The sequence below is a fragment of the Leptopilina boulardi genome, unplaced genomic scaffold (assembly GCF_019393585.1).
Source record: "Leptopilina boulardi isolate dan_hultmark-lab unplaced genomic scaffold, ZJU_Lbou_2.1 LbouV2_341, whole genome shotgun sequence".
In the NCBI taxonomy this organism is placed as follows: Eukaryota; Metazoa; Arthropoda; class Insecta; order Hymenoptera; family Figitidae; genus Leptopilina; species Leptopilina boulardi.
This window is the reverse complement of record NW_026137909.1, coordinates 4,856,356-4,882,535: the sequence shown is the minus strand read 5'-3', so window position 1 is coordinate 4,882,535 and position 26,180 is coordinate 4,856,356. Positions and strand designations below refer to the sequence as shown.

General features: G+C 21.2%; 1 protein-coding gene across 3 annotated transcripts; it reads left to right on the top strand.

Moving 5' to 3' along the window:
• The first annotated feature begins 614 nt into the window (after positions 1–614).
• LOC127285754 (organic cation transporter protein-like) lies at positions 615–25,915 on the top strand. 3 transcript variants are annotated; one of them, XM_051311925.1, is made up of 10 exons: positions 615–775; positions 7,323–7,689; positions 9,859–10,129; positions 11,590–11,848; positions 15,588–15,756; positions 15,922–16,155; positions 16,989–17,203; positions 19,793–19,974; positions 24,199–24,335; positions 25,425–25,915. In XM_051311925.1, exons 2-10 carry the CDS (start codon positions 7,547–7,549, stop codon positions 25,504–25,506), a joined length of 1,692 nt encoding a protein of 563 aa, XP_051167882.1. In that variant the 5' UTR covers positions 615–775; positions 7,323–7,546; the 3' UTR covers positions 25,507–25,915. The 3 variants fall into 3 exon arrangements, with proteins under 3 accessions (XP_051167882.1, XP_051167881.1, XP_051167883.1); XM_051311924.1 differs by lacking the exon at positions 615–775 and adding an exon at positions 5,788–6,074; XM_051311926.1 differs by lacking the exon at positions 615–775 and adding an exon at positions 6,074–6,141.
• The last annotated feature ends 265 nt before the right edge of the window (positions 25,916–26,180 follow it).

The window sequence follows — 26,180 nt, the reverse complement described above, 5'->3', positions numbered from 1 at the left end:
AACTAATATATTAAAATATAAAAAATATTCAAATTCAATTAATTTGAGCGAGAAAAAATGCTCGGGTCTACTGGACCCATGGTGCCAGTTAAGGGTTAATAAAAAATTATTGAAATTTTTAAATAAGTTTTTTTTAACGATTTTTCATGTACTTTTTAATGTGAAAAAAAGTTTTTGCAAAAAAAATATTATTAATCCCAAATTTTTCAAAAATTATTATTTAATTTATGAAGAGTAAAAGTATTTATCCTTTCGAAAGTTTTTTAATTAAAATTAATTTTTTTAATATTCAATAATTAATATATTTAATAATTATTTTTTACCGTAACAGAGAAACTTTTGTTTTCTTTTTTTTTTTTGTAGAATACACTTAGTGAAATATTTTTTTTAGTATTTGAAGAATTTTTTTCGCGCCTCTTGAGTTGAGGTATGCGGTCGATAAAATAAAAAATTGTAGAGTAGCGGCTCGCATACTTCAATTCTAAACGAGTTGCGTCTTAACAATTATTATACCATCTCTCTCTCTCTGTTTCTTTATACTCCTGTTTAGAGAATTCACAAGATGATAAAGACTAGAAGTATATCCGCAGCAATATATCAGACAAATCATCTTTATTTTATCTTTAAGTTAAAGTTATCGCAAATCACGTAATTTAAATTTTTAAAACAAAAAATCATAGGAACGCAGATATAAAAAAATTTGCTAATTTTAAATTATTAGTATTTTTAATCACGTGTTAACGCAATAATTATTTATTACTGTTAATTATTTAATGTAAGTAACTAAAATTATTTTATTAAACATTTTTTATTTTATTTTATTTTATTTATTTTTTATTTATTAAAAAAAATAATGAAAGAAATTATTTGTACTTTTTGGATATTTTTTTTTTTTTTAGTAAAGTTTTAAAAATTCAATAAAGGAAATAAAAAATTAGATGGTCGAATAATAATAAATTCAAAATTTACTGTAATAAAATAAAAATAAAAGCGTATGACGGTAATAAAATTAAAAAAAAAAAAACAAGAGAAGTTTTTCTGTATATTTTGACAATTTTTTAAAAATATTTTAAACAGAGGCAAATTTTTTTCTTTTTTTATACTGTATATTTGCATTGTAATTTTATTAACTATTTAATTACTTTTTTTTTATTTATATTCATTTTTTTTAAACAATAATACTAATAATAATAATAATAATAATAATAATAATAAATAAGTAAATAAATAATAATAATTTATTTATTTAACAATGTATACGGGCTTACAAAAGAAAAAAATATTACATAATAATGACAATAATAATAATAGATAACAACAATAATAATTATTATAGATAATTATAATAATAATAATAATAATAATAATAATAATAATAATAATTTTTAAATTCCATTATTTCAAAGTATTTGATAAATAATGAATTTATAGAAAATTACTAAAGATGTGTATCAAGAATTATTTCAATCAATCAAATTCCAAAGTGTAATATTTTAAGATCAGTTTAATATTTTACTCGATTTATGAAAACAACGACATTTTAAAAGTGATAAAGTATGTACATAAAATATATTTGATTTATTACCATATTACTTTAATTAATTAACTAATTAAAAATTTTCTAATGAATCATTAAGAATTCATTTAATATTATATATTTTGTTTATTGAAAATGTGGATAAATATTATTTATAAAGTTTTTCGTTTATAAAAAAAAATTTAAATGACAGAAATGAAAAAAAAGTTTACATATGCATTTTAAAATGTCAAGATGAGTGTGACATAAAATTATAATTACGTAAAATTAATTTGATTTCATGAAGCGTGTGAAATTTTATTCTGATTTAAAGATAAAGAGACAATTTTTATTTTAAAATACATTGTATAAAGGGAAGTGATTTTATGTTTTAATTCAGTTTAATTGTTAAAAAAATAAATTTAGAAATTAAATGTAAAAAAAAAAAATTTTTTTTTCTTTAACTTGACATTAGGTATGAAGCTTCTTGATGTATATATTAAAATTATTTCAATTTATAGTCAGTACACTTATTGGTTATGTTAATAAATACCAATTTACTGTCAATCGCCGATCATAATCGCGCAAGTTGATTTGATAACGGGATATATAAATTTTTGCTCATTTTATACGGTTGTTTATTTCTCTTATGCAAACTTGTAAAAAAAAAAAATTTTGTAATTTTTTTTGAAAATTAAATTAAAAATTATCATTTTTTCGGCTTCTATTTAAAAAGTACAGTAATTTTTTTTAGACAAAAAACAATTTTAAAATTTTTAATCTCAAATTCAAGAAAAAAAAATTTTTCCAATTATTTGTTTTTATTTTTCTATATCTTTTTTTCTTAGGTGTAAAAATTTATTTAAACTTATTTTTACTTTTTATTTATCTCATAGAACCTTTAATTTATATTTCCCTCTGATATATATATTTTGTTAATTTCAATAAATTTTTTATTACAAAAAAAAAATTAATTTAATTTTGTTAATTTCGATAAATTTTTTATTACAAAAAAAATTTAATTTAATTTTGTTAATTTCTATAAATTTTTTATTACAAACAAAATTTAATTTAATTTTGTTAATTTCAATAAATTATTTATTACAAAAAAAATTTAATTTAATTTTGTTAATTTCGATAAATTTTTTATTACAAAAGAAAAATTTAATTTCATTTAATTTCATTTAATTTAATTTCAAATTTAATCTTCATACAATTTTACTCGGAATTTTTTTTTTTTTTTTGTTTTCATTGAAAAGTTAAAAGTTTCAGAGATATGTGAATAAAATTAATTTTGTACATTTCTTTTACTTATTTTATATACAGTATACATTACACAATAAATTATTTTATTATTTGTATCTCGGCAATTAATAGTAATCATATAAGAATCAGGCGATGTATTAAAAAATGTATTTTTAATTGCCTACCTCATGTTTCGATATTTCTCAATATAAATGACAACCATCTTTATTTATTTATTGTACAGAGGTTTTTATTCTTCTTGTTTTTATTTTCATTAGAAGTAATTGCAATTAAAAATTTTAATTTATAGAATATTGTAAATTATAAATTTATAGAAAATTATAAAAATATTTTTTCAAACAGTTGTTTATATTTTTTTAATTTGATATTAAAAAAATCATTTTTAATGATTTTAAAAAAATAAAATGTCGATTTTTCAAAAAAACTAATTTCCGTCTTTACTAGAAACAAAATTTTGTTTGTAAATAATTAAAATTTATTTTACATAACAAAATTTCACTGTGATCAATAAATTGAAACATTTTTTGTACTATCCTAATTTAAATTCGAAAATTTCGTATCATTCAAAAATTAGAAAATTTTTATATATTTTTAATTTTAATTTTTTTTTTTTTTATTATTTTTATTTTTATTTCTTTTCATTTTACAGATTTTCTCTTTGCCTAATATTTTATTTTAAAAAAATTCTAATTTATCTAAATTTTAATTTATCAAAATTCTCATTGTTTGTTAGTTTTTAAGGTTAGTTTTTAAAGGTTTTTTTGTTAAGGGCAATTTTACTTGTCCGTAAAATATTGAAATAAATAAATAAATTATTCAACAGAATTTTAAGTGATTCGAATTTTTAAATTGTTAGAAATTTCAAATTCACCGAATTTTCATTTGTCCGAAATTGGAAATGACCGAAGAAACAATCAACAGAAAGATTTGGCGCGAATTTTAAAATTGACGAACCACAATTTTTTTTTGATAATTTCCAATTGGTTAATTTTAAAATTAGCGCCAAAATATTTCTGTCCGTTTTTTTGTTTGAAATTTTGATGAAAATAAAATTCGGATAAATGAAGATACAGTGAATTTCAAATTCTGGCGTTTAAAAATTCGAATTATTATAAATTCTGCTAAATTATAATTCGCAATTTAAATTAGAATTAAAAAAAAAAAATTGCAGGCAAAAGGAAATTCTGTAAAATTAAAATTCTGTTACATAAAAATGTTATTAAATAAAAAAATTATTTTTAAAAGAAAATTATTATTATTAACAATTTTTTATTAGAAATTAGATAAAATTTATTAATTCCTTAATAAAGAATGTTTAACAGAAATATTTTCAAGAATTTTTCTTTTTAAACCACTGGATTAAACTGAGATAAATTTTCAAGATTTCAATTCAGTTTGAGAAGAAATTTTCAAAAATAATTTCAAGTTACATTTTGAAAAAAAAAAAGAAAATTTTTCAAGACTGATTTATACACATTATTCCAATTCAAAATTTCGGAAAATGTTGAAAAATATTATTGAAAAAAAAATTAGTTAAATATTTAATAAATTCTTCCACAATTATTTAATAAATTATTTTTTATATGCCTTCCAAAAATCGAAAAAATAATTTATTGAAAAAAAAATTTAAATTTTAAAAAAACATTTGTGAATTAATTGAATTTCAGAAGATTTTTAATCAAAATTTTTAGAAATAATTGAATTTCAGATTTTTAATTGAAATTTTTATAAATTTGATTTAATGAAATTTTTTTTTTACAAATTTCAGACAATAATTGAATTTTAGAGAATTTTCAACTGAAATATATTCTAAATAATTTAATTTTGTTGGAGTTATAAGATTAAGATTTTTAGAAATAATTGCATTTTTTGAGATTTTAAAAATTAGAATTTTGTTGTAAATATAAACATTAATTCAAAAACGATTTAAATAATTGAATTTTTGAAAAATTGGATTAAAACTATTAAAATAATTAATTAAACAAAAAATTATATAGATAAAAATTTGGGAAAAAAATTTTAAATTGAATTAACATTCAATTACTAATTGAATTTTGAAGAGTTCGAGATAAATTTGTTTTTCGAAGTAATTAAATTTCAGAAGATTTTCAATTAAAAAACTTTTTATTTCCCTGAATTGTTGAAATATTTTTATTAAAGTAATTAAAAAAATCAATTTAATGAAGAATTTTAAATAAAATATTTAGAAATAATTGAATTATAGAGAATTTTAGAGAACTTTCAATTCAAAAATGTTTTAAAAAATTTTAAGTGATTCGAATTTTTAAATTGTTATAATTTCAAATTCACCGAATTTTCATTTGTCCGAAATTGGAAATGACCGAAGAAACAATCAACAGAAAGATTTGGCGCGAATTTTAAAATTGATCAATTACAATTTTTTTTGATAATTTCCGATTGGTTAATTTTAAAATTCGCGCCCAAATCCGTTTATTTGTTTGGATATTTGAAATTTTGGTGAAATAAAAATTCGGATAAATGAAGATACAGTGAATTTCAAATTCTGGCGTTTAAAAATTCGAATTATTACAAATTTTGCTAAATTGTAATTCGTATTAGAATTTAAAAAAAAAATTGCATGCAAAGGGAAATTCTGTAAAAATAAAATTCTGTTACATAAAAATGTTATTTTAAATAAAAAAATTCTTTTAAAAAAAAAAATCAAAGTTTTTACCGAAATTTTTTTTAAATTATAAAAAAATCTAGTTTTATAGAAAAAAAATGATTGAATTCTTAATTTAAAAAGAAAATAATATACAATGTAGATTAAATTTTAATTTTAATTGAAAGTCTTTTCTCTCTGAGGGCACATGATCAATAGTGTAAAGTGGGGAACATTTAGTACATCACTGTAAAGACATCAATCGCAGAAAATTTTTTATCAAATGGTTTCAAATCGTCTTCTCGCTGAAAGGAATTGCATATAGAGTTGCATCTCCTCTTCCTTTCTCGTTAATATTAAAAAAAAAAAAATTGAATTTCAAAAGTTGATACGCTCACGTGTTTTTTTTTTTTATTTTCAAATAAGTAATTAATATTTTTCTTCAGACAATGAAAGAGAATAATTAAATTAGAATGCGGAAAAAATAATAATTGTGATTTTTCTTTTGAATATATTTAGTGGTAAATTTTTAAAAAATAAAATAGTAAAAAATGTGAATAATCACGTTTTTTTAATTGCTAATAAAATTTTTATTTTTTACATTGTGTTTAAAGTGTGGTTACAAGAAAAAAAAAGAATTGTTTTTTTACTCTGCTAAGGTGCAATAAAGTGAGTGGAAGTAAAATTATAATCTTTAATTTGTCTTTCTCCTAAATTTTTCACATAGAAATAAGTGGTATTTTTATTGTAATATATTTTTTTTATAAAAATAATTTTCCATTTTTCAGCGTGTAAAAATAATATATACAAAAAATAATTTAAAAAATTAAAAATTCATCATTATTTTCATAGAAAATAAAATTATTATAGTCAATCTCAAAATTTACAGGCCCCAAGAAAATAATAGAAAATTAATAAATTTTTATATTATTTAAAGAGAAAATTTTAATTTAATATTTTAAAGTATTCTTTTTTTTTTGACTGTATTGCAAATTTTTTTAAACAAGAAATTAAATATAATTAAAAAAAATTATTTTATTTAGAATGATTATAAACTTATAAATAAAAATTTCTAAAAATAGAGAATTTTTTTTTCAAATCTACAATTCACAACAGAATTTTTATTATTAAAACATTTGTAATTTCGATTTAAAAAACGAACGCATTCCCAACAAGGTTGAACTATTGCTTTAAATATCATTGAAAGTCTCAAACGACAGTAAAATATACAATCAGTTTCAATTTACAAGGCGATTCTTGATTCAAATTCAATATATCATCTGATCAGAAGACTCTTAATTTCTTTCACCTTTAACTCTTCTACATATTAAAAAAAAAAAAAAATTTATTGCATTTTGTGATTTTTAAATTTTTAATAAAAAAAAATTTATTTTTTTGTCAGATAAAATCATTTTTAATCATTAAAAAAAAATAATAAATAAACATAAAGCTTAAAAAAAGACTAGACATATAATTATTATTATTATTATTAAAGGTGATAAGTAAATTAAATGAGCTGACAACAAAAAATGTCTAATCTTTTGATTAAGATATTTATTAAAGTGACATAAATGTGTGAGATAATCTGGGTTAATCAAATAAAATTTTTTTTTTTAAATCTTTTTGAGAAAACTATTTTTTTTCTAATTTTAATTTAACCAAATTAATTACTCTTATTATCAATAATAATATTTTTAGCGAAATTTTTTTTTTATCTTTCTTTACGAAAAAAAAGTTTCATAATTTTTTGTTTTTTCAAAATTTCAGATTTTTAAAGATTTTTTTTGACTTTTTGAATATTTATACAATTTTTTTTTTAAATTTATCAATTTTATTTTTTTGTTGAAATTGGATTTTAGATTATTTTATTTTATTTTTAATATAAATCACTAATTTTGTAAATTAAAACATTTGTAGGACACAAAAGTGAATCGATCAACAAAAATCAGCTCTGCAAGAGAATAAAAAATTTTTTGGGAAAAAGAAATTAATTTAAATCGATAAAAAATTTCTCCTTCATGGAATATTTTGATTTATCTAGTCAAATAGAAAAAAAAATCTAAGAAAATATTTCTAAAAGAAAAGTATATATATATATATAGAGAGAGAAAGAGAAAATATTTAAAAATAAACATTCAAAAATGGCTTACGATGATGTCATTATTTTAATGGGCGAATTTGGTCGCTACCAGCGGAAAACATATTTTATATTATGCATTCCTGCAATTTTTTGCGCTATTCACAAAATGGCTGGTGTTTTTCTCGAAACAACTCCAGACTTCAGGTAAATTAATTGATATATTAATTTATTAACTAACGGGTTAGAAATAAAAAATAGTTTTTAAAACTTTTTTCCCTAGTTAGAAGGGAAAAAAATATTTTTTTTTTTATTTTAATATATATATTTTTTTTAAAATAAATATTTTATTCAAAATTACTATACATTTAAGTGATTTAAACGAATTTTATAATAAAAAAAATATTTTAAAATATTTTACAGCTACTAGCTTTTTGAAAAAAAAGTAATTTTCTTGTAATTGCTTTGCTTTGATCAGAATTTGCAAAAATAATTTTACCGATCGGTTTTAAATTTACAGGCCTTATTCCACATATAAATAACTAATTCTTGGATGAAGAATTTTAAATTTTCAATAAAATCTCAGGAGTTTAATTGAAAAATAAATTTTTTGCGAAATTAACAAATTTTCGTATTTCAGTAATAGAATTCAAAGTTTTTATTCAAATAAAAAGTCCTTTGTTCACGAACTAGTTATTTATATAAGGAATAATCTCTGTAAATTTTAAACCGATTGGTGAAGTCGTTTTTTTAAAAATTGTGGTCGTTGCAAAGCAATTCTAAAAAATCACTTTTAAAAACAAAACTAATTATTCTTTTTTCTTATTTAAAACTAATATTCCTAAGGTTATGTTATTTCACATGTAAATATTCTCCGCAGTTTTTCTCGAAAAATTATTATTATTAACAATTTTTTATTAGAAATTAGATAAAATTTATTAATTCCTTAATATAGAATGTTTCATAGAAATATTTTCAAGAATTTTTCTTTTTAAACCACCGAATTAAACTGAGATAAATTTTCAAGATTTCAATTCAGTTTGAGAAGAAATTTTCAAAAATAATTTCCAGTTACATTAAAAAAAAAAAAAAGAAAATTTTTCAAGACTGATTTATACACATTATTTCAATTCAAAATTTCGGAAAATGTTTTAAATCATTAAATTTTCGAAGAATTTCATTAAAATATGATTGAAAAAAAAATTAGTTCAATATTTAATAAATTCTACCACAATTATTTAATAAATTATTTTTTATATGCCTTTCAAAAATCGAAAAAATAATTTATTAAAAAAAATAATTTTAAATAAACATTTGTGAATTAATTGAATTTCAGAAGATTTTTAATTAAAATTTTTAGAAATAATTGAATTTCAGGAGATTTTTAATTAAATCTTTTATAAATTTGATTTAATAAATTTTTTTTTACAAATTTCAGACAATAATTGAATTTTAGAGAATTTTCAACTGAAATATATTCTAAATAATTTAATTTTGTTGGAGTTATAAGATTAAGATTTTTAGAAATAATTGCATTTTTTCAGATTTTAAAAATTTGAATTTTGTTGTAAATATAAAAATTAATTCAAAAACTATTTGAATAATTGAATTTTTTAAAAATTGTATTAAAACTATTAAAATAATTAATTAAACAAAGAATTATATAAATAAAAATTTGGAATTTCAGGAGATTTTTAATGAAAATTTTCGTAAATTGGAATTTCTGTAAAATATTTTATAAGATTTAAACAATAATTAAACTTTCGAGAATTTTGAATTGGAAAATGTTTTAAATAATTGAATTTTCGCAAATCTTCATTAAAATTATTAAAATTATTAAAATTAAATTATTCAACAGTTTCAATTTTAGATAGAAAATTTAGAAATAATTGTATTTTAAAAGAGTTCGAGTTAAAATTTTTAGAAATATAAATTGAATTTCAGGAGATTATTAATTTAAACTCACTTTCATTTTGAATTCGTGAAATTTTAAAAAAAAAACTTTTAAAAAATAATTGAATTTTAGGGAAATTTTCAATATTTGAAAACTGTTTTAGATCATGTAATTTTCGAAGAATTTGTTTTAAAATTGATTTTGCAAACAATTCAAGTTATCATATTTTTTTAATAATTTAATTTTAAAAAATAAAAAAATTCGTCCAATCCAAGACTCGTTATTGAAAACCTCTTGAAATATTTTCATTAGGGTCATGGGAAAATATTTTAATTTTTACTATAAATCAGGGAAAAAAAAATATTTTGTCAATAAAATATTTTACGAGAAAATCTGCGGTGAATATTTATATGTGAAATATAAACAATCACAAAAATTTAAAATAATTAAAAAATTTTTTTTTTTTGATGTTAAAATTTTAGATGTCTTCTGCCATTAGAAAATTCATCAAATACAGCGTATCAATTGCCTGATGGGTATGTTGATGTGCTTCTTCCAAAACATTTAGCAACAAATACAAAAAAGGAAAGACCCTCTCAATGTCATTTTTATGATATACCAGTACCGCCAAATGTGACGACTTTAAATGAATATTATTTATTTGCCGCTAATAATACATCAAAAAAGAAAGAAACAGCTTGTCAAAATTATATTTATGACAAAAGCCGATATTCAAGTACAGTCGCAACTAAGGTAACATATTTTTAATGTATTTTAATAAGTCATTGGCGTTAATCGTCAGTTTCAAATTTTTATTTTTTCTTTATCTATCTGGTATGTATTTTTAAGGTATGTATATATAATATATATCTAATTATATTTTTCATAATTGTTTTTCAAATTGGTTTTAATTTTAAAAATTTTATATATACCTATACAAAATCTCAGAGTTTTGATTCGATTCTTGAAAGTCGGGAAAATTTTTTCAATTTTCTTAAATTTATTTTTTACCTTGTAAATCTTAAAATATATTAAAACCTTAAAAATGAATTATTCAACAAAAATTAAATTATTAAAATATTCTAAAATGTTGTTTATTTGAAAATTAATTAAATTTGAAATTTTACTATTAAAAAATAAGTTAAACGGTTAAAATAAAAAAAGGAAGAAAAATTGTAAATTAAAATTAATATGCGTTAAAGCAGAAATGTTTTTAATTTGAAAATTATTTAAATAAATTAAAATTATCAAAAAAAAAGTTGAATGAAATTTCTGAAAATGAAAAAATTTTTAGATTTTCAGTTAAAGATTGGGTTCGATTAATATATAATTATATAGAAATAATTCAATTTTAGAAGAGTTGCAATTAAAAGTTTTTACATTTTAATTTAAAAGAAAAATTGGATATTTAATTAAATTTTTTTTTTTGTTTAATAACTTGAATAAATTTTTTTTTCTTATTGATTATTTACCTCTATCTTTACTTGATAATTTGGAAATATTATCAATACTCAGTCATCAACGTAAACGTAAATATTTATATTATAGATAATAAATCGCAATTTGTCCTTAATTACTGATTATTGTAACATTCTTATTAATTTTTATGCAATTAACTAAAATATCTAGGTCAAAAAGATAATAGAAAAATGCAATTTTACTTATCGATGTGAGCCACTGATATATGTCAGAGAATATAATAAAGATAACAAATATATATGTTACAATTGAAAATTAACATGGACTAAAAAATAATTTTTTTTTTTAAATATATTTAAAATTTTTTCTATTATTTAAAAAAAAAAAAATTCTATTAACAATTTTTAAAAAATTCTTTCTTTTAATTTTCAAAATATTCTTTTTCATGCATGCTTTAAATGTGGTAAAAAAATTTTAAACTTTTTTTGCAAATTCTAAAAAATTAGATATTTTAGATTGAAATTTTTAACATACGATGTAAAAATTAAAAATTAAAATTCAAAAACTAAATTTTTAGAATAGAAGAGAATTTATAAATTTTTACACCACTAAAGAAACATTTTTTTAATTTTGAAAAAAATTTTCCCAAGAATTTTTGTCCGGAGAAAATTTTTAAATAATTTTTTTCTTCTATTATTTGAATTTGATTAATTAGTAATTAAATTTTTTTAAAAAATTACAAATTTTTCTATATAAAAATTGTTTAAAAAAAAAAAAAAATAATTTACTTTTAGTGGGACATGGTGTGCGATTATTCATGGTGGATATCAACGGGAGACTCGATCTTCATGGTAGGAGTAATGATTGGCTCTATGACATTTGGTTTCTTGTCTGATAAATTTGGACGTAAACCAATTTTTGTAATTTGTTTAATTATTCAATTAATCTCAGGAACCATAGTTGGTTTAGCTCCAAATTATGCCACATTTGTTGTTTTTAGAGCAATTCTTGGTTCAACAGCCAGTGGCGTTTTTATCGTTACTTATGTGATTGGTAATTATCATGAATTTTATAAAAAAAAAAAAAAATTTACTTTTTATTTAACCCTTAACTTGCACCATGGGTCCAGTAGACCCGAGCATTTTTTCTCGCTTAAATTAATTGAATTTGAATATTTTTTTATATTTTAATATATTAGTTTCACATATTAGTAATTTTCTAAGTTTTTTGATACAACTAATTCGATAAAAAAGAATAAATTAGCTTCAAACATTAATAAATTATAAATTTTTAATTTTAATCTAAAAATTCACATTTTATTCTACAAAATAAATACTTTTTTTTGCAAGTCCTGCTGTTGTGGTAAATTTTTCCTTAAAGAATAATGGTATAACCTTAAATTTTTAAGTCATAATATTAAAATTTTAAATAACTCATGAATTTTTAAGTAAAAACACGCAATTTTTTGTTTTTTATTTTTTACAATTTTTTTCAACTAACTGAAAGTAAATTAATCCCTGTAAAACTAATGAAATTTTAAAAAACACATGATAAGCTACCTCAGATTAAATTTTTGTGCAAAAATATTCAATACCGGCTGTACAATACACGTTTGAATACGTTGGGTCCAGCAGACCCGTTGTGCTATTTACGTTCGAATGTGGAACTGTGCCAGTTAAGGGTTAAAAAAAATTTTTTTTTACTATAGTTCAATTTTTTTTAAATTTCAATATTAGGTAATTTTAATACACAACTATTTTTTAATATTTTATAATTTTATTTACTACCAGCAAAATTAAACGCGCGCAAGCGCGCCAAATTGAGTATTTCGTTGTTTGTTATAAAGAAATTAAAGATTAATATTATCAATAATAATTTAATTTATTAGAATATTATTACATATTAAATGATAATAATGAAAATTATATGTTTACAGGCCTCGGATTATACGACATTTTCCGACTTTTTTCAAAAATACCACTTTTATCGACTTATTTTAATAAAATGCGACATTTTTTTTTACATTTGAAAAAAAATGCAAATGAAATACATTTTTTTAGTATAAAATGTAGATCTTCTTCAGATCTTTTTCAATTCAATTATTTAACAAATTTTAAACTAAAATGATTCTTCACTAAATTAATTATTTTTAATAATTTTAATGAAATACATCACAAATTCAATTATATCAAAATTATTTTTCAATTAAAATTTTTATGAAATTTAACAAATGTTTAAAATTTAAAAAAAAAATATCAGAATAAAATTGAATTATTTTTTAAAAATTTTAATTCAAAATCAATTAAACTTTAATAATTATCAAAAATTTTCAATTTAAAATTTAATTATTTACCAAGTTTCCAATTTAAAATGAAATAAAATTCAATAATTTTCTAAAATTTCTATTCAAAATTAATTTACCAAATTTTCAATCAAAATTAACTTAAATTAAATTGTTATCTAAAATTTCAATTAAAACTCAATTATTTCCCAAAAATTTCAGTTTAAAATGAACAAAAATTCAATTATTTTCCAAAATGTCAATTGAAAATCAATTATTTTCCAAAATGTCAATTAAAAATCAATTATTTTCAAAATTTTCAATTCAAAATAAACTAACATTCAATTACTTTCAAAATTTTCAATTCAAAATCAACTAAAATTCAATTATTTTCAAAAATTTCAATTCACAATAAACTACAATTCAATTATTTTCCAAATTTCAACTGAAATGTAATTATTTTCAAAATTTTCAAACCTAAATCAACTACAATTCAATTGTTTTAAAAATTTTCAATTTCAATTTAATTAGTTTCATAAATTTCAATTCAAAATAAACTAACATTCAATTATTACCCGAAATTTTAATTCAAAATCAATTAAAAATCCAATAATTATCCAAAATTTTCAATTTAAAATGAACTGAAATTCAATTATTTTCTAAAATTTCTTTTCAAAATTAATTATCCAAATTTTCAATCAAAAATGAACTTCAATTAAATTATTGTCCAAAATTTCAATTAAAATTCAATTATTTCCCAAAATTTTCAATTCAAAATAAACTAAAATTCAATTATTTTCAAAATTTTCAATTCAAAGTCAACTAAAATTAAATTATTTTCAAAAATTTCAATTCACAATAAAACCACGATTCAATTATTTTCCAAATTTCAACTGAAATTTAATTATTTTCAAAATTTTCAATCCTAAATCAACTAAAATTCAATTATTTAAAAATTTTCAATTTTAATTCAATTAGTTTTATAAATTTCAATTCAAAATCAACTAAAATTCAATTATTTTCCAAGTATTCAATTCAAAATAAACTAAAATTCAATTATTTTCTTAAAATTGTGGTTTTAAAATCAACTAATATTCAATTATTTTCAAAATTTTAATTAAAATTCAATTATTTCCCAAAAATTTTCAATTTAAAATCAAATAAAATTTAATTATTCTCAAAAATTTGAATTCAAAATTAATTGAATTTTCAATAATTTGAATTTAAAAGCATCTAAAATTTAATTATTTCTAAAATTTTCCATCGAAAATTTTTTTTTTTGAAATTTTTATAATTTCAATTATAACTCTAAAGGAAATTCAATTATTTTTAACTATATTAATAATATTCTTTGAAATTTCAACTATCTGAAACCATTTTTCAATTAAAAATGATTTTCAAATTATTGTATTTTGTCCGCATTTTCTAATAAATTGTTAGTGAAATCATCTAAAATTTTAATTACAAAACACTTAAAGTTTCAATTAATTTCAAAAATCTCAATTTTAAATCTTTGAAAATTCAATTAAATTTAAAAAATGTTTTCCAAAAATTGTTTGATAAATTATTTTTAGTTCTGTAAAATTTAATAATTGTTTGAAAATTAACAATATCTTTTGAAATTTAATTATTTCTAAAAATTTCAACTTTAACCCTTCGAAAAGGATTATTATTAAAAAAAAAATTTTTTATTTAAAAATCTGTAAAATATTTTTGTTAAAATAAAAAACAAATCCACTTTTTTTTGGAATATAAATCGACTAAAACGACTTTTTTGTGTCTTTAAGTTGATTCGAGGCCTGTGTTTTTATAATTAATATTTAATAGGTATTCGTTGGCCCCTGGTACCTTAAAAATTAATTTTGAAAAATAAATTTTTTTCAAATTACTATCTTGTACGAAATTTCCTGGCGCATCTTTTTTCTCATCATAAATTTTTTGTATTTGTATACAATTTTTGAATGAATATACAACTTTAAAAAAAATTTCGTTGGTAAACGTTGTGTACTTCAGCTTCGTGAATTGAATTTTCGAATTTGGAATTTTAAAGAAACTTATTCCGAAATTTGGAAACACAATTATACAACTTTGGCAAAAATGAGAAAAAGAATTGTCAAAATTTGACACGTCATAAGATTACTATTAAAAAAAACACGTGAAATCTGAAAAGGCCAACTTCAAGTTAGGATAGAAGGACAGACCAAGCATTTTATTATTATATAATTTTATTAAATTTTAAATAGTAAACAAAATTTACAGTAAAATGATTAATAGTATTTTTAATTTTTATTATTATTAAAAATTTAATTTTATTATTATTTTTAAATATCGTAGACATGTTTTTAAGATGAAAAAAACCAAAATATTTTTTTGGGGCAAAATTAAAAAAATTTACAGTTATGCTGGAATTTGAAATGTTTGTAATTTCAATTTTTTTTAAGTTTCGAATTTTAGAAAACAAAAATAGAAGAAAAAAAATTCTTGAAAATAAATTAAAAAATTTTTTTTTAGCTCTTGAAATGGTTGGACCAAAGAAAAGAATGTTCGCTGGTGTAGGAGTGAATTTATTTTTCACAGTAGGATATTTTACGACTGGTATTTTTGCCTACTTAATTCGCGATTGGAGGACATTACAACTGGCTCTTGTCCTTCCAAGTGTATTGTTTTTATCATATTATTGGTAAGTGACAATTTTCAAAAATTCAATAATTTAAATTTGCAAATTTTTTTCTTCATTTTTTGTAGTGTTAACATTTTTTTAGCAGTCAAAACAAATATTTCGAGTTTCAATTGATTAATTTAAAAACCAAAATAGGGTTTTTTTTTAATTTTAATAATTTTTAAGGTTTATTCCTGAATCGTGTCGATGGTTATTGACCAAAGGCCGAAAAGAAGAAGCAAAAATCTTATTGCAAAAGGCAGCAAAAATTAATGGAGTCGATATTTCCAATGAAACATTGGAAACACTTTTATCGGAAAAAGAAACTGAATCAAAATTGAATGTAGAAAAATCTTCTGCTATAGATTTATTACGATATCCAAATTTGAGACGTAAAACTTTATTATTGTGTTTCAATTGGTTGGTATAATAATTAAGATGGAGGAAATAACTTTTTAAAATTTCATTGTCAAAATTTTTAATTTGCTAAAATTTCATTGAATTAATATTTACAAAATTTACGCTTCCACCAAATTTGTTTATTTAAAAGAATTCTAATTTAACAAAATTTTACGTGATTCGAATTTTTAAATTCACCGAATCTTCATTTTTTCGAAATTTTTATTTGCACAAATTTGTTATATTTCATTGAATTTTTAAAACGCCGACTTTTCGTTTGACCGAAATTGGAAATGTCCGAAAAAAAACAACGGACAAGAAGATTTCGGCGGGAATTTAAAAATTAACTAATCAGAAATTATCTGCGAATACAATGAAAATTGAAAAAATTTTGATTGGTCAATTTCAAAATTAGCGTTGAAACATTTTTGTCCGTTGTTTGTTCGATAATTTTCAATTTTAGTCAAATTATAAATCGGCGTTTGAAAAATTCGAATCACTAAAAATTTTGCTAAATGAAAATTCGGTTCAATTATAATTCTTTTAAATAAAAAGTTGGGTAATAATAATAATAATAATAATAATAATAATAATAATAATAATATAATAAATAAATAAATTCTGTTAAGTAAAAATTCGTTTAAAAGGAAATTCCTGTCAAATGATGCTAATTTGAAGAAATAAAAATTTAGCTAAAATAAAATTCTATTTAATGAAATTTTATGAAATAAAAATTCTAATTGAATTTAAGAACTTTTTCATGCTTCTCTAATAATTTATTATATAATAATAATTCCTACATAGAAATGATATTATTTTCAATAGTTCACGAGGAATTAATGAATAATTTACAGGTTGATAAACAGTGGAACATATTATGGTCTTTCGTGGGGAGCCGCAAAACTCAGTGATAATGAATTTGCAACATATTTTATGTCAGCGGCTGTTGAAGTACCTGCTTATATTTTTCTTATGTGTACCTTAAATCGATGGGGTAGAAAAGCCATTTTATGTGGTGCTATGATAACCTCAGGATTTTTTTTACTTCTTATGACTGTTGTTCCTAAAGGTATTTTTTTTTTTTTTTTGAATTATAATTTTATAAATTTAAAAAAAACTTTTTTTTTACTTCAAAAAAATTAAGTTTCAAGAAAAAAGAGACGCATGAATATTCCCCACAGTGAATTTATTAGAATTTCTACGGTTTCGAAATCAGAATTGACACAAAAATATTATTTTGTTTTTTTCTGATTTATAGTAAAAAATTAAAATATTTTCCCATGACCCTAATGCAAATATTTCAAGAGGTTTTTAATAATGAGTCTCGGATTGCACGAATTTTTTTATTTTTTAAAATTGAATTATTAAAAAAATATGGTAACTTGAATTGTTTACAAAATCAATTTTAAAACAAATTCTTCGAAAATTACATGATTTAAAACAGTTTTCAATTGAAAATTCCCTAAAATTCAATTATTTTTTTAAAGTTTTTCAAAAAATTTCACGAATTCAAAATGAAACTGAGTTTAAATTAATAATCTCCTGAAATTCAATTTATATTTCTAAAAATTTTAACTCGAACTCTTTTAAAATACAATTATTTCTAAATTTTCTATCTAAAATTGAAACTGTTGCATAATTTAATTTTAATAATTTTAATGAAGATTTTCAAAAATTCAATTATTTAAAACATTTTCCAATTCAAAATTCTCCAAAGTTTAATTATTGTTTAAATCTTGTAAAATATTTTACAGAAATTCCAATTTACGAAAATTTTCATTAAAAATCTCCTGAAATTCAATTATAGTTTCAAAAATTTTAACTATTGCTCTTCCAAAACTCAATTATTTCTAAATTTGTTAACTTCAATTTCTTTTTCAATTATAATTATATCGGATTAACTTATTTTTTTTTGTTTCAGAAAAGTAATTTTGTAATTGTTATTTTTGGATAAATTTTACAAAATATGTTATTTTGCCACTTAATCATATCGGATTACCGTATTTTTCCTTTTTCAAAATAGAAATCATTATTATTGTTATTTTTGGATTAATTTAGTAAAATAAGTATTTTCAATTTCAATTTCTTTTTGAATTATTTATTTCCAATAAGTTTAATTACGTTTTTAAAAAATTCAATTACATAAAACGTTTTTTTAATTATTAACTCTGTAAAATTAAATGTTTGTTCATATAATTTTTTAAAAATTTCAATAATTCAAGTTATTAAAATTTTAATTGAAAATTTCAATAATTCAAATACAATTTTAATTGAAAATTTCAAAAATCAAAAATTCAATTTTTGAAACATTTTTCCATTGAAAATTCTGTAAAATTCTTCTATAATTCAATTATTAAAAATTTTTTTTTTAAATTCTTCGCTAAATTAATTTTTTTAATTACTTTAATACAGCTTTCAACAATTTAGAGAAATAAAACGTTTTTTAATTAAAAATACTCTGAAACACTATTATTTTTTAAAGTTTGTAAAAAAATTTTATCAATTAAAATTTATGAAAGTTTCAATTTAAAATCTTCTGAAATTTAATTACTTCCAAAAAAATTTTAACTCCAACTCAATTATTTTTCAAATTTATTTAAAAATCTTCTAACATTCAATTATTTCACAAATTTTCATTTAAAATTAATTTTTTTTTTCAATAATATTCTAATCAAATTCTTCGAAAATTTAACAATTTGAAACAATTTTCGAAATTCTAAATTCGAATAATATGCATAAATCAGACTTGAAAAATTTTCTTTTTTTAAATGTAACTTTAAATTATTTTTGAAAATTTCTTCTGAAACTAAATTGAAATGTTGAAAATTTGTCTGACTTTAATTAGATGGTTTAAAAAAAAAAATTGTTGAAAATATTTCTGTGAAACATTCTTTTTAAGGAATTAATAAATTTTATATAATTTCTAATAAAAAAAATGTTAATAATAATAAAATATTTATCAACTAATTAAATTTATTGAAAAAAAATTGACTTTTTAGACTTTTCTTGTAATGTAAATCGTCTAAAATGACTTTTTTTTTCTTTTAAAACTCGATCCGAGGCCTACAATTATAAAAATGTAAGACAATAATTTTTAAAAGCAAAAGTTTAAATTGAAAATTTCAGAAATTATAATTTTAGTAATATTTTTAGAAATTTTGATATTTTTCCAGTACTTTTCATAAAATTCCCAAACTCTTCTCTGATTTTCCTGACCCGTGGCAACCATGGAAATTAATAAGCTCGAATTTATCAAATAGAACAGTAATAATCATTTCTAATCTTTTTTTGCTTAAAAATTGTTTAAACGATAAATTTTGAAAAAATTCGCAAAACGACTTTTGGAAATATTTTGATTCGCAAAAACTAGAAAATTATTGATATAATACATAAAAATCTCGTCGTGAAAAAAATTAGTGTTCCACTTCATTAATTTTTGAGCCATATAAATTCTACTTTATAAAATTCGGTAACCTAGAAATTCGAGCTGATTAATTTCGAAACATTAAAAATTTCAAAAAATTTGGAATATTTATGCGTCTCAAAGAAATGTAATTTAACAAAATTAATTGTAACAAAATTTTTTTATTCTATGAAATTTTTCACATTATAAATAGGGAAGAGTATAAATTAAAAAAAAAAAAATATTATTTTTCAGATATGGACTGGTTAGCTATTACATTTTATATGCTTTCCAAATTAGCAATTACCGCCTCATATGGTGCTATTTATATTTTTACAACTGAACAATTTCCAACAGTTGTTCGAAATGTTGGACTTGGCGTTAGTTCAACATGCGCAAAACTTGGAGGTGTTTGCGCACCTCAAATTAATCTTCTAGTGAGTTTTCTTTTCATTAATTTTTATAGTACACGGTGCGCCATAAGGAGGTTTAAATAAAAATGAATTGGCACATAAAAATTCTTTTTGATTATGGTTCTAAGATGAATAAAAAAACTTTTCTCAATAGGTTTTAAAATCAGCTTACGTGCCCAATTTAAAACAAATTGAGTTTTAAATATTTAAAAATAGTATTTTATGAGGAACCAGAATTTATTTAATGTATACTTATATGCGTATAGATAATAGATGTTTTAGATTTGGGTTCATATAAGGGGGATCTCGGGTGAAGTGATCAAAGTAAAAAAAAATTTTGTCTCAATTTCGCTCAAACTGGAGTAATTTGTACTTCTATTGGGTGGTAATTTATCGTAAAAAAATTTTTCAATTTGGACCAATATTTACTCGGGGGGAGGGGGTTGAAGTTTATGGGTAGCGTTTTCTTTAATAATTTTTTTTTCTTGAGTATCAAAAAAAAAAATTTTTATCAACATCAGTTTCGATAGCTTTTTTAATGCTCTTTCGATTGAGGACATGCATTTTTGAAAAAAAAAAAATTTTTGAACCAAAAAAAATTAATTTCAAAATTTTTTTTGACTTTTTCGGGGTAAAAGGTACGATTTTTTTTTTTTTTTTTTTTTTTAAAGGAAAGCTGAGATTTTTTCCTGTAGGGACATGTAGTTGAAAAAATGGGACAAGAAAGATTAAACCTTGAAAATTAACATTTTTTATTCACTTTAGCGCTGCGCTGCGATCTACCACGTGACACATTAGTAGTATGGTATTTGGAGAGAAACATTAATGCTCTCTGCATTTTACAGGGTTGAAACTGTTATTGAGTAAATACCTGTATTTCATCAACGTTTAAATTTGGATAATAATAAATGAATAATAATTATATAAAGTGGAATCTTGGAAATTATAAAATCGGTTCAAAAATAAATGTAGCATACTAATAAGAGTTTACTTTATTATAGTAATCAGTCTTATCAAATAAATACTCATTTATATCAATTCATCATTCATTTGGTTATTAATTTTGTCCCGAAAGGACAAAATGTCGAATGGACAAAACGTCGAATAGCAAAACGTCGAATGGACAAAATATGGAAAAGCCAAACTGTCGAATGGACAAAATGTCGAAAAGTCAAGACGTCGCATAGTCAAAACGTCGAAAGGTCAAAATGTCGAAAAGCCAAACTGTCGAATGGACAAAATGTCGAAAAGTCAAGACGTCGCATAGTCAAAACGTCGAATAGTCAAAACGTCGAAAGGTCAAAATGTCGAAAAGCCAAGACATCGAATGGACAAAATGTCGAAAAGCCAAAACGTCGAACGGACAAAATGTCAAATAGCCAAAACATCGAACGGACAAAATATCGAATCGCCAAGACGTCGAACGGACAAAATGTCGAATAGCCAAAACGTCGAATAGCCAAAATGTCGAAAAGCCAAGACGTCGAAAAGTCAAAACTGCGAATGGACCAAATGTCGATAAGTCAAGACGTCAAATGGTCAAACTGTCGAATGGACAAAATATCGAGACGTTATTTTGCTCTGAGTTTCCCTTCTATATAATGCACACTAGTTTGTGTTGCGTTTAACACTCGATAGATATCGCTAGTTGTATTGTTTTTAATGTTTTTTTTACATTTTTTTTATAATAATAATAATAATAATAATAATAGTAGTAGTAGTAAAGTAATTATTATAGTATAATAATAATAATAATAATAATACAAACTTTTAATTTTAAGCAGTTAAACTAGTGTGCATTATATAGAAGGGAAACTCAGAGCAAAATAACGTCTCGATATTTTGTCCATTCGACATTTTGACCATTTGACGTCTTGACTTTTCGACATTTAGTCCATTCGCAGTTTTGACTTTTCGACGTCTTGGCTTTTCGACATTTTGGCTATTCGACGTTTTGGCTATTCGACATTTTGTCCTTTCGACGTCTTGGCGATTCGATATTTTGTCCGTTCGATGTTTTGGCTATTTGACATTTTGTCCGTTCGACGTTTTGGCTTTTCGACATTTTGTCCATTCGATGTCTTGGCTTTTCGACATTTTGACCTTTCGACGTTTTGACTATTCGACGTTTTGACTATGCGACGTCTTGACTTTTCGACATTTTGTCCATTCGACAGTTTGGCTTTTCGACATTTTGACCTTTCGACGTTTTGACTATGCGACGTCTTGACTTTTCGACATTTTGTCCATTCGACAGTTTGGCTTTTCGATATTTTGTCCATTCGACGTTTTGCTATTCGACGTTTTGTCCTTTCGGGGAAAAGCAGTCGTCTCCATCAAGAATAATGTAAGTAATGAATTATGAAGAAAACTTTAATGAAAAAAATATTCATTTTATATTATTTCTTAGTCAAATAAAGACTCATTGCAGTCAAATATTCGAATAAATGGATAAATTAATAACCAAATGAATGATGAATTGATATAAATGAGTATTTATTTGATAAGACTGATTACTATAATAAAGTAAACTCTTATTAGTATGCTACATTTATTTTTGAACCGATTTTATAATTTCCAAGATTCCACTTTATATAATTATTATTCATTTATTATTATCCAAATTTAAACGTTGATGAAATACAGGTATTTACTCAATAACAGTTTTAACCCTGTAAAATGCAGAGAGCATTAATGTTTCTCTCCAAATACCATACTACTAATGTGTCACGTGGTAGATCGCAGCGCAGCGCTAAAGTGAATAAAAAATGTTAATTTTCAAGGTTTAATCTTTCTTGTCCCATTTTTTCAACTACATGTCCCTACAGGAAAAAATCTCAGCTTTCCTTTAAAAAAAAAAAAAAAAAAAAAAAATCGTACCTTTTACCCCGAAAAAGTCAAAAAAAATTTTGAAATTAATTTTTTTTGGTTCAAAAATTTTTTTTTTCAAAAATGCATGTCCTCAATCGAAAGAGCATTAAAAAAGCTATCGAAACTGATGTTGATAAAAATTTTTTTTTTTGATACTCAAGAAAAAAAAATTATTAAAGAAAACGCTACCCATAAACTTCAACCCCCTCCCCCCGAGTAAATATTGGTCCAAATTGAAAAATTTTTTTACGATAAATTACCACCCAATAGAAGTACAAATTACTCCAGTTTGAGCGAAATTGAGACAAAATTTTTTTTTACTTTGATCACTTCACCCGAGATCCCCCATAAATTTATTAACAATGAAGATATTTTCTTGTTTCGTTTTTATATTTATGCATTAACAGTGTCGAACGGTATCTGAAATTCTTTGGCAAGAAGAGAGCTTTAATTATCGCTCTGAACGTGAAATAGTATTGATTTTAAAATACTTTTTTCGCGAAACACGAACACTTTTAACAAAATCAGCCAAAATCCTCATCTTATAAATTTCCTAAATCCAAAAGACTGTACGAATCGATAGAAAAACATGGTTGCAAAACAAAAAGTAGAAAAGTAATCTAATAACAGCTGCGACTTTGTGCGCCCTGCATGCTGCTGCCATCTGACGGCGGCAGGAGGTAATGAACCCCTCATTATATTACTTTTTGTTTTGCAATCGTGTTTTTGTATGAATTCGTATAATCTTTAGGATTTAGGAAATTTATATAAGATAACGATCTCTAGCTGCTTTTGTAAAAAGTGTCCGTCTTTCGAGAAGAAAGTATTTTAAAATCAATGTTTATCATTTTCACGTTTAGTGCCGTTTTTATGTAGAGCGATAATTAAAGGTCTCTTCTTGCCAAAAAATTTCAGAGATCATTCGACTCTCTTAAATAAATTTTGTCACTCTTAAAATCGTTCTTTTAACATTATAATTTAATTTTTTAAAATCGGACACAAACACTACATCAATATAATTATTTATATGTAAAATTGAAAATAAGTAATTATTTTATCATTTATTACAGTATTTATTAGATTAAATAAATTCTGATTCCCCATAAAACACTGTTTTTATATAAAAACTCAATTTTATTTAAATCGGGCACGTAAACTGATTTTAAAACCTATTGAGAAATGTTTGTTATTCATCTAAGAATCATAATGAAAAAGAATTTTTAAATGCCAATTCATTTTTATTTAAAACACCTTCTGGCGCACGGTGAGTAATTTTTCCTCTCATTTTTCTATTTTTTAAAGTAATTCGTATCCTAATGTTTTTGAAATAGAATTTTAAATACAATAAAAATATAAAAAATTACATGTATATTTCAGGGAGAAATTTGGTTTCCCTTTCCACATGTATTTTATGGGACACTTGCACTTTGTGCCGGACTGATAACACTTTTATTACCTGAAACTCTTAATAAAAGATTACCAGATACTATTGAAGAGGGAGAAAATTTTGGAAGGTAAGTTTTTTTAACTCGCTTTTTGCTATAAAAAGAAACATTTGTTCTTCGATTTGTTTCAAATGGAACACATAAGATTATTCCCCACATTAAATTTGTTGGAATTTTTTTGTGGTTTCCATTTAAAAATTATCGAATTTTTATTCGTTTTTTTTTTATTTTATTATTATTTGAGCTCGATTTTAAAAATTGACCATAATCAGAAATGAGTAAGAAAATTGTGATTGGTCAATTTTAAAAATCGCGCAATTTATTCGGTCATTTGGAATTTCGGACAAAAATAAAAATTCGCCGTTTTAAGAATTCTATCAAAATTAAAAAATGTGTGTAAATAAAAAGTAGAATAAATTAAAGTTTTGTGAATTGAAAAATTATGTAAAATAAAATTTCTATCTAATAAAAATTACCTAAAAATTTTGTTAAGTAAAAATTTGTTTTAAAAAGAAATTTTGTCAAATTGCTAATTCGAAAACTGAAAATTTTATAAATTTTTATCTTTAATTATTATTACCTAGTTTATTTGTAACATAAAAGAATTGAAAAACTATATTAAAAATTGTATTTAAGAAATCGATTAGAAATTTTAATTGAAGTTAAAACGAATTATAATTATTATATGGACAAAAATGAGATAAATTTCTAATTTATTTTCGACCCCACTGAAATCTTATATATATATTATATTGGTCTTAATAATATTTTAATTTATTTTTAATTCTAGTACGTGTGTCTTATATTTTGTTTCAACTATAGAAATTTTACCAGAAAAAATTTATTTTAATATTTTTTAATTTCATCTGTTTTTTTTATAAACAAACAATTGTTAGGAAAAATTAATTGCTCCCTTTTGTAAATAAAATATTTATGCAATATTTGCCATGAAAAATTATAAAAATTAAAAATAGAAAAATTAAATATTTTTACATTTTGAAAATTTTTAAAAATTCCGTTAAAATTGAAAAAAAAAATTGTTTCCCAACTACGAGAGCAGGCTTAAAATTTTTCCAAAAGGAAGTTGTTTTTTTTGAAATATTTCAAAAAAATGAAAAATAAAATTTTTTACTTATTACTCTAATTTTTAAATTTCAGACAAACGAAAAATGTGTCACTACAATCGTTAACGCCTACGAAGAAAGGTGTCGATGACAATCTAAATGGAAATATAGCATAATGTTAATAATAATTATTAATATATAAATTAGTTATGCAAAAAAAAAGTACTTAGGACATTCCTCATCCAAAAAAAAAGAGTATTAATATTAAAAGTGAGAGTGTACAGTTTTTGTTTTGCCTCTAAATATATTATAAGGAATAAATGTGCCAAATTCAATTTTTTATACAAAATAAGTAGGTTAATTTTTTTGAATTAGTATTAAAACAAAAAAGATAGTTGTAATTTTTTCTTTCAAGTATCAATATATTTTTTTTTTTTATAAAAATTATAGACATTTTTAAAATATTATAATATATTAAACAATCTCATTCTTTTACAGATTTTATTTAAATTAGTTAAAATTTTACAGATATTTTACTTCGATATATGTGAATAATTTAGCAAAATTTCAGTACGAGAACTTTTAATTAATTAAAATATTTGAAATTTAATATTTGAAATTAAGATTTAAAAATGGTGACAATATTGATTGGAAATTAAAAAAAAATTTTTTTTAGTAAAAAATATAAGGAATATTAATTTCTTTTTTTAGAGATTTGACCAAATGTTTAACAGAAAGTATATTGATACTTGTGCAAATCAATTTATTAATTATTACAGTATTCATTTTATTATCATTGTCGATATTCGTTTGTCAACGACGTGTAAGATAATATGTTATATCAGAATAT